General features: G+C 43.4%; 3 protein-coding genes across 6 annotated transcripts in view; 2 read left to right on the top strand and 1 right to left on the bottom strand.

Annotated features, from left to right (window-relative positions):
• Nucleotides 1-813: 813 nt before the first annotated feature.
• LOC139748033 (uncharacterized) lies at nt 814-7,975 on the top strand. Its single transcript, XM_071660597.1, has 5 exons — nt 814-945; nt 5,254-5,351; nt 5,838-5,958; nt 6,823-6,909; nt 7,485-7,975. Exons 2-5 carry the CDS (start codon nt 5,260-5,262, stop codon nt 7,602-7,604), a joined length of 420 nt encoding a protein of 139 aa, XP_071516698.1. The 5' UTR covers nt 814-945; nt 5,254-5,259; the 3' UTR covers nt 7,605-7,975.
• A 1,938-nt stretch (nt 7,976-9,913) lies between these two features.
• Nucleotides 9,914-15,202, bottom strand: LOC139748032 (uncharacterized). 3 transcript variants are annotated; one of them, XM_071660595.1, is made up of 6 exons: nt 14,929-15,201; nt 14,787-14,886; nt 13,358-13,716; nt 12,281-12,377; nt 11,422-11,619; nt 9,914-11,067 (listed from the first exon to the last, which is right to left on the bottom strand). In XM_071660595.1, the coding sequence occupies exons 2-6, from the start codon at nt 14,796-14,798 to the stop codon at nt 10,174-10,176; spliced, it is 1,560 nt and encodes a 519-aa protein (XP_071516696.1). In that variant the 5' UTR covers nt 14,799-14,886; nt 14,929-15,201; the 3' UTR covers nt 9,914-10,173. The 3 variants fall into 3 exon arrangements, with proteins under 3 accessions (XP_071516696.1, XP_071516695.1, XP_071516697.1); XM_071660594.1 differs by having other exon boundaries at nt 14,787-15,201; XM_071660596.1 differs by lacking the exon at nt 12,281-12,377 and having other exon boundaries at nt 14,787-15,202.
• Nucleotides 15,203-16,399: 1,197 nt separating this feature from the next.
• E(Pc) (Enhancer of Polycomb) overlaps nt 16,400-17,995 on the top strand; it is a 58,682-nt gene continuing 57,086 nt past the window's right edge. For both annotated transcript variants that reach the window (XM_071660590.1, XM_071660588.1), the window contains exon 1: nt 16,400-16,558. In XM_071660590.1, the coding sequence (XP_071516691.1) occupies nt 16,415-16,558 (144 nt within the window). In that variant the 5' untranslated portion in view covers nt 16,400-16,414. The remainder of the gene's footprint in view (nt 16,559-17,995) is intronic.

Raw genomic sequence — 17,995 nt, 5'->3', positions numbered from 1 at the left:
AATTTGTATTTAAAATTATTTGAATATGTATTTTAAATTATTTATATTCTTGCTTGAGAAACTTGTTTTAGAAATCGTGTAAAGCACTTGGTTATTGGTTTAGATGCGTTGGAAAAACCAGCTAAATAATTTGTTCTTTCGTAATGTTAATAAATAAATGATTTAACGAACTTATTCCTTAGCACTACATGTATATTTCGACTGTGACGTCATTAAATGCAGTGTGCTCAAAACATCACCAAATACAACGACAGTTTGACCATTTCAGCTGTACTACATAACCCTCTAGGTATATTGACCTGACCTTGACCTTGTAGGATGTGATTGTCAAGTCATATTTAAATATGGCTTCCTACCCACATACACAGCGGGGTCAGGTCGGACATAGTGTTCTGTGCTTATTTCACCGAAAAGCATTTCATTTTCCAGCTCAGCCGCTTCTCACAAGATCCTCACATCGAGTATGTGTCATGTTTTGCCCCTGGTCATACGCAATTGTGAATGACCGGAAGCCGTGGCCATATCCGTATATACCGTCCCACGCCAGCCAATCAGCGTTGAGAAACGTCGTGACGTCATGGTACAGTCATCCCTCCCAGTTCTCGGAACACACACCTTTTTCGCGGGAGTTAAATTTGAAGATCTCGTTTTGATGATAATTATATAAATTAGCGTACAGTATAGAAACTCCTATTTTCCATAACACGATGGTAATTTTATCGAAGTATCAACAAACAATAAATAATTCAGTTGGAGTGTATTATCCACCAAATAGCGAATATTATTTGCGCGCTAAATTTAAGGGAGGTAGTGGTCGGTCAGGCATGGCGGCGGGCATATATAAAGGGCGGGCCTGGCCACCACCTGACAGTCTGGTGGTGGCAGCAATTAGGTGAATTACATCCAAGCAGTTCACACGTCCACACTACTCCTCACTTGTCACTGGTAAGATCTCGCTCTAGTGGTTGATGTGAAAGACGTAGTTTTTATATTGTTGAAATTAGTGCCGCTATTTAACAAGAACTGTCTCGTTCGATGTTAAAATGGATTATCGTCAATTTAACGTTATTTTATAGCTATATATAGTCAAAGAATGACATAGAAATTTACCTTAACAAATATATATGATAGTTAAGGTCTGAGGAGTAAAAGAAATTAATAATTAAACGGTACATTATTGTGATATAGTTAGAAAAATGTTAAAATTGATAATTAAACGATACATTATTGTGATATAGTTAGAAAAATGTTAAAATTGATAATTAAACGGTATATTATTGTGTTATGGTTAAAAAAAAAATGTTAAAACCGGTAGGAGTGAATTAGTGTCAACATATCCTCTTCTCGTGGCTCGTGTGTTGGATCATTTCTGTTTTAAAAATTTTAATTTCATGCACAGTGAAGCTTTCCAGTGGGGGGGGGGGGGGGAAACCCACTACATCAAAGTGGTCAAATTACTTTAAGAAGATATAAGTGGGTCATGTGCTTGTCTGCTGTGGATATTGTACTGTTTTCTAGTTATATAGATATTAACTGGTTTTTCTACTTACAAGCCAATTGTAGTATTATCTTAAATTGTTTTAATTAGGTAATTAAAATTTGAAAATGCTAGTTTTTAAATATGGTGAACTTTCTATATTGTTTTTTCCCTGTACTTCTATTTCGTCCAGTTTATTCGTTAGAATGAATTGGTCGTTTGAGGTCACTTAACATAAAGTTAGGTTTGACGTCTCTCTCTCTCTCTCTCTCTCTCTCTCTCTCTCTCTCTCTCTCTCTCTCTCTCTCTCTCTCACACACACACACACACACACACACACACACACACACACACACAACTTTCTTTTCTGCTCCTCCCTCAACCACCTCACCACACCAAGCGGTAACACCTCACCCAACCATCTCTCTCTCTCTCTCTCTCTCTCTCTCTCTCTCTCTCTCTCTCTCTCTCTCTCACACACACACACATACACACAACTTTCTTTTCTGCTCCTCCCTCAACCACCTCACCACACCAAGTGGTAACACCTCACTCAACCATCTCTCTCTCTCTCTCTCTCTCTCTCTCTCTCTCTCTCTCTCTCTCTCTCTCTCTCTCTCTCTCTCTCTCTCTCTCAACTTTCTCTTCTGTTCCTCCGTGTGAGCAGGAGAGGGGAGGAGGTGTATGTGTCTGGTGGTTCTGGCACACAATTACAGAACCACATCTTCAATCACTCGTTTCTTAAATTGTCACTTGGCCATTGTGTGTGTGTCAATAATTGTTGTTTACAATGAATGATTGCGGGAGGTAGTGGTGGTGTGGGTGAGGTAGTGGCTAGGTAGTGGTGTCTGGTGTAGTGGCGTGGGTGAGGTAGTGGCTAGGTTAGAGGTAGTGGTGTATGGTATTAGTGGCGTGGGTGAGGTAGTGGCTAGGTTAGAGGTAGTGGTGTCTGGTGTAGTGGCGTGTGTGAGGTAGTGGCTAGGTACTGGTGTCTGGTGTAGTGGCGTGGGTGAGGTAGTGGCTAGGTTAGAGGTAGTGGTGTCTGGTGTAGTGGCGTGGGTGAGGTAGTGGCTAGGTACTGGTGTCTGGTGTAGTGGCGTGGGTGAGGTAGTGGTTAGGTTAGAGGTAGTGGTGTCTGGTGTAGTGGTGTGGGTGAGGTAGTGGCCAGGTTAGAGGTAGTGGTGTGTGGTGTAGTGGCGTGGGTGAGGTAGTGGCCAGGTTAGAGGTAGTGGAGTATGGTGTAGTGGCGTGGGTGAGGTAGTGGCTAGGTAGTGGTGTCTGGTGTAGTGGCGTGGGTGAGGTAGTGGCTAGGTTAGAGGTAGTGGTGTCTGGTGTAGTGGCGTGGGTGAGGTAGTGGCTAGGTAGTGGTGTCTGGTGTAGTGGCGTGGGTGAGGTAGTGGCTAGGTAGTGGTGTCTGGTGTAGTGGCGTGGGTGAGGTAGTGGCTAGGTAGTGGTGTCTGGTGTAGTGGCGTGGGTGAGGTAGTGGCTAGGTTAGAGGTAGTGGTGTATGGTGTAGTGGCGTGGGTGAGGTAGTGGCTAGGTTAGAGGTAGTGGCGTGGGTGAGGTAGTGGTGTGGGTGAGGTAGTGGCTAGGTAGTGGTGTGTGGTGTAGTGGCGTGGGTGAGGTAGTGGCTAGGTTAGAGGTAGTGGCGTGGGTGAGGTAGTGGTGTGGGTGAGGTAGTGGCTAGGTAGTGGTGTATGGTGTAGTGGCGTGGGTGAGGTAGTGGCTAGGTAGTGGTGTATGGTGTAGTGGCGTGGGTGAGGTAGTGGCTAGGTAGTGGTGTATGGTGTAGTGGCGTGGGTGAGGTAGTGGCTAGGTAGTGGTGTCTGGTGTAGTGGCGTGGGTGAGGTAGTGGCTAGGTAGTGGTGTCTGGTGTAGTGGCGTGGGTGAGGTAGTGGCTAGGTAGTGGTGTGTGGTGTAGTGGCGTGGGTGAGGTAGTGGCTAGGTAGTGGTGTCTGGTGTAGTGGCGTGGGTGAGGTAGTGGCTAGGTAGTGGTGTATGGTGTAGTGGCGTGGGGGAGGTAGTGGCTAGGTAGTGGTGTATGGTGTAGTGGCGTGGGTGAGGTAGTGGCTAGGTAGTGGTGTCTGGTGTAGTGGCGTGGGTGAGGTAGTGGCTAGGTAGTGGTGTCTGGTGTAGTGGCGTGGGTGAGGTAGTGGCTAGGTAGTGGTGTGTGGTGTAGTGGCGTGGGTGAGGTAGTGGCTAGGTAGTGGTGTCTGGTGTAGTGGCGTGGGTGAGGTAGTGGCTAGGTAGTGGTGTCTGGTGTAGTGGTGTGGGTGAGGTAGTGGCTAGGTAGTGGTGTGTGGTGTAGTGGCGTGGGTGAGGTAGTGGCTAGGTAGTGGTGTCTGGTGTAGTGGCGTGGGTGAGGTAGTGGCTAGGTAGTGGTGTGTGGTGTAGTGGCGTGTGTGAGGTAGTGGCTAGGTTCACGGTCAAGGGGAGGAGTGGAGTGTTCGAGGTGGCTGGCCTCCACCACTAGACACTTGTGGGCTTCCGTGAAGCCACATGATGGTCGTGAACTCCACCACATGGTGGTGAACTCCACCACATGGTAGTGAACTCCACCACATGGTGGTGAACTCCACCACATGGTGGTGAACTCCACCACATGGTGGTGAACTCCACCACATGGTAGTGAACTCCTCCACATGGTAGTGAACTCCTCCACATGGTAGTGAACTCCTCCACATGGTAGTGAACTCCTCCACATGGTGGTGAACTCCACCACATGGTGGTGAACTCCACCACATGGTAGTGAACTCCACCACGTGGTATTGAACTCCACCACGTGGTAGTGAACTCCACCACATGGTAGGGAACTCCACCACATGGTAGGGAACTCCACCACATGGTAGGGAACTACACCACATGGTAGTGAACTCCACAATTGATGGTATTGAACTCCACCACATGGTAGGGAACTCCACCACATGGTAGTGAACTCCACCACGTGGTGGTGAACTCCACCACATGGTGGTGAACTCCACCACATGGTGGTGAACTCCACCACATGGTGGTGAACTCCACCACATGGTAGTGAACTCCACCACGTGGTAGTGAACTCCACCACATGGTGGTGAACTCCACCACATGGTGGTGAACTCCACCACATGGTAGTGAACTCCACCACGTGGTAGTGAACTCCACCACGTGGTGGTGAACTCCACCACATGGTAGGGAACTCCACCACATGGTAGGGAACTCCACCACATGGTAGTGAACTCCACCACGTGGTAGTGAACTCCACCACATGGTGGTGAACTCCACCACATGGTGGTGAACTCCACCACATGGTAGTGAACTCCACCACGTGGTAGTGAACTCCACCACATGGTAGTGAACTCCACCACATGGTAGTGAACTCCACCACATGGTAGGGAACTCCACCACATGGTAGTGAACTCCACCACATGGTAGTGAACTCCACCACATAAGTTTTTTATGTGATATTTATAATTTTTATTATATATAATTCTTATACTTAATCTTAAATTGCCCTTTTACCATAATATCTTTTTGTATCATATATGCAGTTTGACAATGATAAAAAAAACATAGTATTATTATTATTAATATTATTATTATTATTATTATTTATTATTATTAATATTATTATTATTATTATTATTATTATTATTATTATTATTATCATCTTGGATTTATTAAGGACTATTTTGCTGTTATTATTACTAATGTAAACATGGTGTGTGTGTGTGTGTGTGTGTGTGTGATCATGACCACATGAGAGGTAGTTAACACCTTGTGTTCTCACGTGACCCCAGGTCAACATGCGTGGGTCATGGTTAGTAATGTCAGCTCTGGTGTTGATCTTGGCTTCAGCCTTGGCCCTAGCTCTCCCAGTGGACCACACGGACAACCAGTAAGTTTAGTTACGTTAACAAGTTATTCTCATTCTATATTAATAACTTATTCTCCTAAATAAAAATATAAAAAAAAGTTATTCTAATATTTCAGTAAGTTATTCTCCTTATGTATTATATTAGTAAGTTATTCTCTTATATATAAATAAGTTATTCTCGTAATAATATCAGTAAGTTATTCTCCAAGTATATTGATAAGTTATTCCCCCTCTATATCAATAAGTTATTCTCTTTATATATTAAATAATTCCCTGTATATATTAATAAGTTATTCTTATATCAATAAGTTATTCTCTTTATATATTAAATGATTCCCTGTATATATTAATAAGTTATTCTTATATTAAGACACCATACGAACCACTTAAGACTTTCCTAACCTAATATACCTCGCAAATATTACAATAACAATATGAATTTATTTAATGAAAGTTGAATTATATTTTGTAAGGTTGGGAAAGGTAATAATTACTTGATCCTTTCAGGTCGAGTGGGTGGAAGACTGTATATGCCATCAGGGATTACTTTAGGCCAGTAACGGATTACTTTGTGAAGGAACTTCCATCAAAAACGCCATCAGATGTCGCTGATGATGTTCATGAAAAGGTAATTATTTATGATGTTCATGAAAAGGTAATTATTTGTGTGATTATGTGTGTAGAAAAGGTAATTATTTGTGTAATGTGTTTAAAGAAAAGGTAATTATTTGAGTGATTATGTGTTTAGAGAAAAGGTAATTATTTGTGTAATTATGTTTAGAGAAAAGGTAATTATTTGTCTAATTATGTGTTTAGAGAAAAGGTAATTATTTGTGTAATTATGTGTTTAGAGAAAGTCACTGGTAGGCCCGGGGGGGGGGGGGGGGGTGTAAGGGGAGTAATTCTACAGGGAATGAGTTGTTACATGATACAGTACAATGTGAGGTAATTACATTAGAGAGTAATTACCTTAATATAGTGTTAAAGTATTGAGTTTATATAGTCCCGTGGTGTAGCGGCTCAGGTTATGGTATATATATATATATATATATATATATATATATATATATATATATATATATATTCCTATGAATCTCCGGGGAAAATGAAACACGATAAGTTGCCAAGTGCACTTTCGTGTCATAATCACATCATCAGGGGAGACACAAGAGAGAAATATAAGTCAGTTGATATACATCGAAGAGACGAAGCTTGGACGCTATTTGCTAAACATGTTCTAGCTTCGTCTCTTCGATGTATATCAACTGACTGTTATATTTCTCTCTTGCGTCTCCCCTGATAATGTGATTATGACACGAAAGTGCACTTGGCAACTTATCGTGTTTCATTTTCCCCCGTGGACTCATAGGAATATAAATATAGCGTTAATGGGATGGCCTTGATTAGGACCTCATCTGTCCATACTGTCTCATCTAACACTATAATCATTCTAAATGTTGCCATTACGTTAACGATCATTGTAATGTTGCAGGTGACCGATGTGAAGGAATGGGCACAGGAGAACGAGGCTATTCAAGGACTGGTCAGTTCACTCGTTCCCATCAAGAACTGGTTAAAGGTAAGTACCCTCTGGTGGCCTTAATACATTGGTTTATTGTTGACTTCGGTGTAAGTACGAATTAATTGAGCATCCTAGTTTAATTCTTTTGTTATACGTAGTTGACACACCATTTGTTGTAAGTACGCTTAAAGAAATTATCTTTACGGACTGGTTAGATGGATTTCAAAATGTACTATGTCCACTGTGTATATCTATCTATCTATCTATCTATCTATCTATCTATATATATATATATATATATATATATATATATATATATATATATATATATATATATATATATTCTTAATCTACGGGGAGATGAAACACAATAAATTCCCAAGTGCACTTTCATGTCATAATCACATCATCAGGGTAAATGCACGAAAGTGCACTTGGGAACTTGTCGTGCTTCATTTTCCCCGTGGATTAGGAACATATTGATATAGTCCGGTAATTAGCAATGTCATAACATAACATAGAAGGTATAGAGTGTGTAGTTAGGAAGGTCAGAGTAGATTAATAATGGCACAAGTGGTGGATTGGAACCACGTAGGACTTGGCATGTTTGTAAGTGTGGTTGTGGGTTGCAGGAGAAGGCGGACACCTTGAAGGACAAGACCTTCCAGGATATGTACGATGGTGTGAAGGATCGTGTTCTGACCCTGGACGAGAAGGTGGCCACATGGATCCAAGACAGTAACTCCAACTAGAACCATTCACCATTTTCTTCCACCTCTCGCTCGCCCAGCCATCACATTCCATACCTGGCTTCTTTACATTTCATCCTGAAATCGTATGATAACAAGCAGTCACAACACCCAATAATAAACATTGACAGAAGCCTTGATCGCCCACATTATGCTTTCTAGTTTTACATATCCCCCCCACCCCCCGTTTTCCACAACCTGTGCATTTGTTTTAGAATGTTCATTTATAACTTGACTCATTTATAACTTGACTCATTTATAACTTGACCTTGTACCGAGGACAATTAGCCCTCTACAGACATCACCCACCTGAATACATGAACCCCTTCCTCCATTGTCTGCACCACAGTGGGAAATAAATGAATTAACATTTGTATGGTATTTTCACTACCTGTTATCCCACATGTCTTTATCATTTATCATTTACGAAGGCATTTTTATTGTTGAATGACCTGTTTCTTGAGAGTAAATGTTGACAATTATTTTGCCAACATGTTACGAGCAAATGAATACCTTATATGTATATATATATATATATATATATATATATATATATATATATATATATATATATATATATATTAGAATTGGCCAGGTACCTAATTTATCAAGCAGTCTCAGATGAACTGCTGGTTTAGGTATTTGACCAATAGCCGGCCACTAGCAGGGTTCGAACCCCTGCACTGGGGTCATTCCTGTATCTAACATGTAGTCTTTAAAAACCAAGGAACCAGTTAACGACTTGCAGTGATTTTTATAGTAGTATTTACTCGTGTCAAACCCACATATACATTAAGGGTTGAATATACCAATATATTCTTCGTGTGATATCACGAAAATGAAGTGGTATAGAGACAGTAAATTCTATAATAGTAAAATAGCCATAATAGCTAGTAAAGGTACGTAAACACTTGAAAAAAATAACTAGTAATGCATTAGGAACAATACAACTACACCAAGTTTAGTTAATTTGTAAGTAAACCTTAAAAAGTATACCTTGTTCATCATCGCCATTTTAGATTAGATTCTTACTGAAATCTTTGATTCTGACTTTGTTTACCTGCAACTGTTTTGCAAGGTAGATCTTGTTGATCCAACTTCCCTCATGTTTGGCCATGTAAATATTGCTGTTGACAGCAAGTTTTCCCCGTTCCTTGGTACATCTCAATACAGGTCAATTCATGACATAGTCTGTATTACAGTCTGTATATCACTCTATGGACATGTCATAATGGAGGAACCTATTATTCCTGCTGAACTACCAATAATACGAGCAATATTGGTGGTTTGAACTGCCTCTCAAGGTCACACTTGAATAATTTAAAATGATTTATGTTCACTTGTTCAAAGGCGTTCATGAACTGGTCCTTGTGCCAGGTAGAGGCTAGACTTCAACGAGGTTGTTAGGCCTTTTTAACTATCAGCAGTACTCTAGTGTTCACTACTTCATTATACTGTAGTGTTCACTACTTCATTATGACGTGTACGTATCTTTATTTATTTATTATTATACTTTGTCGCTGTCTCCCACGTTAGCGAGGTAGCGCAAGGAAACAGACGAAAGAATGACCCAACCCACCCACACACACATGTATATACATACACGTCCACACACGCAAATATACATACCTATACATCTCAACGTATACATATATATACACACACAGACATATACATATATACCCATGTACATAATTCATACTGTCTGCCTTTATTTATTCCCATCGCCACCTCGCCACACATGGAATAACATCCCCCTCCCCCCTCATGTGTGCGAGGTAGCGCTAGGAAAAGACAACAAAGGCCCCATTCGTCTACACTCAGTCTCTAGCTGTCATGCAATAATGCACCGAAACCACAGCTCCCTTTCCACATCCAGGCCCCACAGAAAGGTAGACATATACATATGTACACATATACGTATCATGAGTAGAAATTCTACTGTATCTTCATATCTGGTGTCTTATGGTTAAGGGTTGAATGACCTACTGCACTTTATATAACCATAGATTCTAACTAATTCACCATATGTAACAAACAGCCAAACTGTATGTAGCTTGTTAAGTGTTGCAATTGTAGTGAAGTATTGCCAAAATTGCATGCCATAATTCATTGTATTTTGAACTTGTTTTCTTCAGCAATGTCATTATGTTGTGTATGTGTGGGTTTCCCCCGACCCAAAGGAGTAAACTAGCGACCCATTTTCTATGTAAATATCACTTACGATGTTAAAGAAAATGTCGACAGGTAACTGTAGGATATTGATAAACAGAATAATAACTGCAATTGAAGTGTTAGGCAAGTATAACTCGTTGTGTTTGGATTTCATGACTTTTAATCACATCACATGATTTTAAGGTACACATACATAATTAAAATGAGCCAGTGGTATATATATATATATATATATATATATATATATATATATATATATATATATATATATATATATATATATATATATATATCATTTTTCCCGTTTAATGGTTGTAGATAGGGTACGTGAACACGATGGTACGATCCTTAACCACCATATGGTTTAATGACCGTTGACCTGAGTGTTGATCTAAGGTCAGGTCACATATAACCCATCAGTGGCCAGCCACTTGACCCCACCATTTCCGTGGTGGTTATGTGGTCTAACCTGGCGCGGGTTACACCACACAACACCTGGGTTTGGATGACCTGTGTGGTGGATGTGGCGTGCGCCTTCTGGCGTCGTTGCGCCCTGCCACCACACGCCTTCTGCCACGCCCGTCGTCCGCGCGCGTGTGTCTGCTGTTGGGAGTGTCGGAGTCTGACGAGGGCGTGTCTTGCAGCCACTCCCCACCCGCGCCCGCAGGTTTGGCGGGCTCCATGTCTGGGGGCGTGGTGGTGGTGAGGGCTGCCTGGGGCCAGGCTTGGGGCTGGGGCCAGGCTTGGGGCTGGGGCAAGGCTTGGGGCTGGGGCCAGGCTTGGGGCTGGGCAAGGCTTGGGGCTGGGTCCGGGCTGCTGACGCGTCCGGGGGCGCGTGTGTGGGCGAGGGGTCGACCGCTGGTCGTGGTGGCGTCGCGTGGCACACAGACGCGGCCCTTCTGACGGGCGTGGGTGCCCCAGAGTCACGCCCCTTCCCCTGCAGGGTGTGGAACCGCCTGCCACGCCCGGCCTCCCTGCCCCTGGCGACGCCTTCCGCCTCTCCTCCTCCTCCTCCTTCAGGTTGGTCCTCGCTGGTGAAGGAGAGTGTGAGGTGGTCGCTGCTGGCCTCCAGGGTTATCCTGGCCCTGTGGTAACCTCTGGGTCCCCGGGGGCACTCCGGCACCCGGAAGGTCTGCCCCGACCCCAGGGGCGTAGGGTGGGCTGTGTGGGCGGCGCCCCCACCACACGCCCCGTCATGGATCGCCTTCACTTCGTCAGCCACCTGCAGGAGGTCTTTGATTGCCTCCTCGCTCCCGTCCCGACAGCCAGCCAAGGCCTCGGATTTCTTGACCTAAGACGAGGAGTAATTGCATGTTACATGAAGTTCAGGAGGTGTGGGTGAAGGGCGCCTGACCTGGGGGAGGTGGAGGCAAACCTAGGGTGTACTGTGGGCAGTACAACTGGGGTAGGTGGAGGTAAACATAGGGTGTACTGTGGGCAGTACAACTAGGGTAGGTGGAGGTAAACCTAGGGTCTACTGTGGGCAGTACAACTAGGGTAGGTGGAGGTAAACCTAGGGTGTACTGTGGGCACTTTGATGACCCGACCCCTTGCCTGATATTTGATAATCATGATAATAGTTTTATTTGACTTTCTGTCCAAGTTTGGAAGAGCAGTGAGTGAGTGAAGCGTGGTGGTTACATACCAGAGTGTGGAGGTGGTCTGTCTGGTGGATGATGGTCTGCTGCTTGGCCTGTGTCTGGCTCAGGCTGGTGGACATGTGGTCATGAGCATGACGTAAGAGTCCACATAACCACTTGTACATGGCCGTCTGCTTCTCGTACTCCACTGCACGGTCACATGACCACACGTACACCTCGTCTGCCAGGGTCTGAACCTCCTCCTGTACATGTGGAGTGCACACGTTACATACACACACACATACACATACTACGGTAAGGTAGTGGCTTCTAAACTAATTGCTAGAAGGGGGTTCGAACACAGAACAAACATTGTACTTGGTTATAATAACCACCCGAGATGTACAGCATGTGAGAGTGTCTTTTCCTGCCCCACAGTTGTTAGGTTTGTACGAAGGATTTGATTGGTCCTTGTATGGAGTACTGTTCATGACACCTGGGGTGGCCCTAGCTTTACATCCTTGCTTGATAGAGCAGAGTGTCGGAAGCGGCTCGACTTTATAAACAGGACAAGGTCACAGAGGCAGTGACCTGACCATACACGAACAGGACCAGGTCACAGAGGCCATGACCTGACCATACACGAACAGGACAAGGTCACAGAGGCAGTGACCTGACTATACACGAACAGGACCAGATCACAGAGGCCATGACCTGACCATACACGAACAGGACAAGGTCACAGAGGCAGTGACCTGACCATACACGAACAGGACAAGGTCACAGACAGTGACCTGACTATACACGAACAGGACAAGGTGACAGAGGCCATGACCTGACCATACACGAACAGGACCAGGTCACAGACAGTGACCTGACCCCACAGACACACACACAGTACAGAAGAGGATGTTCGTACAGTACCGTGAGATGTCGCATCTTGTGTGGTAGAGGCGTAAGGTTGTGGTGAAGACAGTCTGAGCGAGCCACACTCCAGCATTTCTCACACCACACAACCAACCTGGCCAACAAGACACACAACACACATTACAAGCGTACAACCGCTCACAACACACACACACACACACACACACAACCTGGCTGCTACACGCGGCCACAGTTGTGTGTGTGTGTGTGTGTGTGTGTGCGTGGTTCTGTCTGAAACCGAATTGGGTTATTAATGATAAAAGAATGTGAATAGACATAGTTGTGAGTTATTTTGTTTGAGAAAGAGAGAGAAAATAGCGACGTAAAAGTACTTTATCCTTCACTGAACGTAATGATGGGAGGCCAGTGTTGTGTGTGTGTGTGTGTGTGTGTATGTGTGTGTGTGCGTGTGTTTGTGTTACTGAGTATGAGTCGTCGTTGTAAATGTATTCATACATGCTCTTGTTTACTGGTATGGGAGGTGGGTTGTGGGTCGGGTACATGGAGGTGAAGACTGGCTTTTGTTGATCACAACCATACAACACTCTGGTGTTGTGATCATACACACACACACACACACACACACACACACCTGTCCCTTATACCCAGATGGTCCTACCATTACACTGTACAGTAGTTCACGGTTAATATGGTCCACGAACATTACACAGTGGACCATGTTATGATCTGGTGTTGTAGGTAGTGCTCTGGCCTCGGCTACAACAGCCATGGGTTGTGAGTGGCGAACTCAGAGAGTGTAGGGCAGTGGAGCTGGTGGAGAAGGGGTTGTGTGTGGGGCGCCAGGCAACCCACTCATATTCCCAGTGATGCATTCATGTATGGTGTCATACACTACTTACACCTCCAGCTACACACACTACACACACACACACACACACACACACACACACACACACACACCAGTTACAGTCGTTAGATCTCTAGTTTCAATTGTGTCATTGAAAGATAACCTTGTAATACACGAGAGCGTGAAGGCCGTGCCCCTGGGAGAGAGGCCCATTGACCATGTTCCTACCACCTCGGTAAACCCTGCGTCAGGTGGAGGTGACCCACCTGTTGAAGGAAGTAGAGGACAAGTAGAAGTTGGTCTGTAATGTAGCGGGATCCTCCACCAAGGTTGGGTTGCGACACATAGGACACTTGATCCATGTGGAAGATTGTGGTTCCTGAACCTCCACCTGTTGTTGTGGTTGTCTGGCGCCCCTGATGAGGGTCAGGGGCCAAGCTGGGGGCGTGGTGGGCTGGGCGGCAGGGCGTGGGGCAAGGGCGTGGGCCTCGTACATGGCCGTCACACATGTGAGGCAGATGGTGTGGTGGCAGGAGAGGAACTTCGGCAGGTGTTCAAGGTCGTCCCACGACTCCAGGCAGATGGCACAGAGGGTGGGCGGCACTTCGCCAGCTGGGGCACCAGCCTACACACGGAGGGAGACACATGATGACACAGCTGGTGCTGAAGGGAGAGCTCCTCCCTCCCCAGCCCACTATTCTCCCCGGTATGTGACGGGAAGGGGAGGATATGTGCAGGTGTGGGACGAAGGTGGAAATGGGCGAATAATATTTTGATGAAGCAGATGTAATGTCACATGACAACAACATGTGGTTGAATTATGATACATACCACAAGTTATGGGGATTATTATACTTCGTCGCTGTCTCCCGCGTTGGCGAGGTAGCGCAAGGAAACAGACGAAAGAATGACCCCAACCCAACCACATACACATGTATATACATACACGTCCACACACGCACATATACATACCTATACATCTCAACGTATACATATGTATATATACACACAGACATATACATATATACACATGTACATAATTCATACTGTCTGCCCTTATTCATTCCCGTCGCCACCTCGCCACACATGGAATAACAACCCCCTTCCCCCCTCATGTGTGCGAGGTAGCGCTAGGAAAAGACAACAAAGGCCCCATTCGTTCACACTCAGTATATATATAAATATATATATATATATATATATATATATATATATATATATATATATATATATATATATATATAAAGCATTCATCTGAGCGAACACGTAGTTAGCGTGGAAATTATTTTAGTGGTGATTTGAGAGCGTGTATCCACACTACACCAGACTCCCCCATCAGTAGGAGGCGCCCTTCTGCCCCATCATCCACACTACACGCCTCCCCCATCAGTAGGAGGCGCCCTTCTACCCCATCATCCACACTACACGCCTCCCCCATCAGTAGGAGGCGCCCTTCTACCCCATCATCCACACTACACGCCTCCCCCATCAGTAGGAGGCGCCCTTCTGCCCCATCATCCACACTACACGCCTCCCCCATCAGTAGGAGGCGCCCTTCTACCCCATCATCCACACTACACGCCTCCCCCATCAGTAGGAGGCGCCCTTCTACCCCATCATCCACACTACACGCCTCCCCCATCAGTAGGAGGCGCCCTTCTGCCCCATCATCCACACTACACCAGACTCCCTCACCTGACTGCACATCTCAATGACTTCGTGAACTGTCTCCTTGGCTGCTGTGTCCTCGACGACCCACCGTCTGTCCTCGACGACCCACCGTCTGTCCTCGACGGCCCACCGTCTGTCCTCGACGGCCCACCGTCTGTCATCGACGACCCACCGTCTGTCCTCGACGACCCACCGTCTGTCCTCGACGACCCACCGTCTGTCCTCGACGACCCACCGTCTGTCCTCGACGGCCCACCGTCTGTCCACAGAGACCCCTTGGTGACACACAGCAGTTACCACACTGGTCCGTGACAGGCCTCCCTCCCTTGGTGGCTCGTGACAGACCCTTCCCTGATGGCTAATGGTGCAGGGAAATGATCAGACACACAGACACACACACACACACACAGGCACCTGCTGGGGGTCACTTAATGATGTTAACTACCGTGTGGCCCCTAACAAGAGCTGTTACCCTCCAACTGAAACTGATAACAATGATAAGATTAAGAAGATAATAATGGCCCCTCCTTCCCTCCCTCCCTACGTAGATGGGTCGCCCCTCTTATCTCTGGGTGGTAAGTGTTATCTTGCCAAGAATTGTTCAAGTACATCCCAGATCACACCGCTAGTGACCAACCCACCATTCACACACCGCTAGTGACCAACCCACCATTCACACACCGCTAGTGACCAACCCACCATTCACACACCCCTAGTGACCAACCCACCCCACTATTCACACACCACAAGACCACTTCGTCAATAACCTATCATAATAATGTACAGGAATGTATATGAAAACCAGCATCATTTGCACAGCATACATATATCTTCTTTTTCTTTCATACTATTCGCCATTTCCCGCGTTAGCGAGGTAGCGTCAAGAACAGAGGACTGGGCCTTTGTGGAATATCCTCACTTGGCCCCTTCTCGGTTCCCTCTTTTGGAAAATGGAAAAAAAACAAAAACAAGAGGGGAGGATTTCCAGCCCCCCCGCTCCCTACCCTTTTAGTCGCCTTCTACGACACGCAGGGAATACGTGGGAAGTATTCTTTCTCCCCTATCCTATATATTTCTATGAGTCCACGGGGGAAAATGAAACACGATAAGTTCCCAAGTGCACTTTCATGTCATAATCACATTATCAGGGGAGACACAAGAGAGAAATATAACAGTCAGTTGATATACAACGAAGAGACGAAGCTAGGACGCCATTAGTTTATGCTCGTAGGAACGAATATCAGAGAAATCTTCAAATATTCAGGCATTTTCCACGCTCAATTGTGTCTTAGGAAGAAGGTGAAGTCTGGTTAAATGCTGAATTCACACAACGAGAATTTTAAACGCTATGTTGCGTCATGTAGGCGGCGTTATCTGCCAACATTTTTATTCCCTTGACAGCTGAAGCTGTAGGAGGTCAGGTGCGCCATGACAGTGGCACCTGGTCCTAGGTCGTAGTCAAAATGGACCGCCAAATGTTCCATGTAAACACATGTGTTTACCTCAAAAACGTCTACTATTACCCACGCGACATTTCACACATCTCAATGACCTTTTTTATAAAATGTTTACAACATTATAGTCTTTTATTTGTTAATCAGTACAATATAGCGCGCCTTTTTATTTATAATTCAGTGAAGGTGGGAGCGAGGATGAGGATGCTGGAGAAGACCGTGCTTCCAGGTCGACGGTCATCACCAGACTGGCTGGCTGGCCTCCAGCTGGCCTCACCCTGCTGCCGGGGTTGCCAGACGTCGCTATCTGTCCTCTTGTGTCTAACTGGTTTCCAACTCATGGTACTTCATCAGCGATATATATATATATATATATATATATATATATATATATATATATATATATATATATATATATATATATGACAGGTTGTGTTACACAATGTATATGTTTAACTGGGAAGAAATAAGAATGGGTTATTTTGATGCATACATCGCGTTAAACAAAACTCATACCATATAATATGTTATATCTATATCTATCTATCTATCTATCTATCTATCTATATATATATATATATATATATATATATATATATATATATATATATATATATATATATATATATATTTGTGGTTGATGGAGATTGTACTGGGAAAGTTTTTACACTGCAGATGTCTTTGATGTCCCACAATAGATATGTTTCCCATTATATTATTTATTTATTTATTTGTTTACATTATGACAAGTTTAAATAAGTAAGACCAGATGTAATGTACTATGTACTTAAATGATTGAAATACCAACACTATTGTCAAATGTTGTCTAAATCATTCTTGTACACACCCAGGTAACATGATATATATATATATATATATATATATATATATATATATATATATATATATATATATATATATATATATATATATATAATATATATATATATATATATATATATATATATATATATATATATATATATATATATATATATATATATATATATATGACTATTATGTACATGACACCAGCAAGACCACATTAATAATGTATTCGTCACATATATTTTGTTGATATTTTGTGTCATAATTCACGATATTGTTTATTGTTTATCTGTGTCATCTCATATTGTTTATTGCTTGTGTGCGTCATACTTCATGGTATTTGTTGTTTACCTGTGTGATAATTCATGATATTGTTTACTGTTTATCTGCGTCATAATTCATGATATTGTTTATTGTGTATGTCATAATTCATATTGTCTGCGTCATAATTCATGATATTGTTTATTGTGTATGTGTCATAATTCATATTGTTATCTGCGTCATAATTCATGATGATATTGTTTATTGTGTATGTGTCATAATTCATATTGTTATCTGCGTCATAATTCATGATATTGTTTATTGTGTATGTGTCATAATTCATATTGTTTATTATCTGCGTCATAATTCATGATGATATTTATTGTGTATGTGTCATAATTCATATTGTCTGCGTCATAATTCATGATGATATTGTTTATTGTGTATGTGTCATAATTCATATTGTTTATTATCTGCGTCATAATTACGTCACTATTATCTGCGTCATAATTACGTCACTTTATTATTATCTGCGTCATAATTACGTCACTGTTTATTATCTGCGTCATAATTACGTCACTGTTTATTATTATCTGCGTCATAATCCAGGATATTGTTTATTGTTATCTGTGTCATAATTCACGATGATCATTTCTAATGTAACGTTTGAGGTTATTATGGTACAGTTCG

Source organism: Panulirus ornatus, chromosome 72 (assembly GCF_036320965.1).
Source record: "Panulirus ornatus isolate Po-2019 chromosome 72, ASM3632096v1, whole genome shotgun sequence".
Taxonomy (NCBI): domain Eukaryota; kingdom Metazoa; phylum Arthropoda; class Malacostraca; order Decapoda; family Palinuridae; genus Panulirus; species Panulirus ornatus.
The sequence above is the reverse complement of the archived record's forward strand: the minus strand, read 5'-3'. Positions and strand labels throughout refer to the sequence as shown.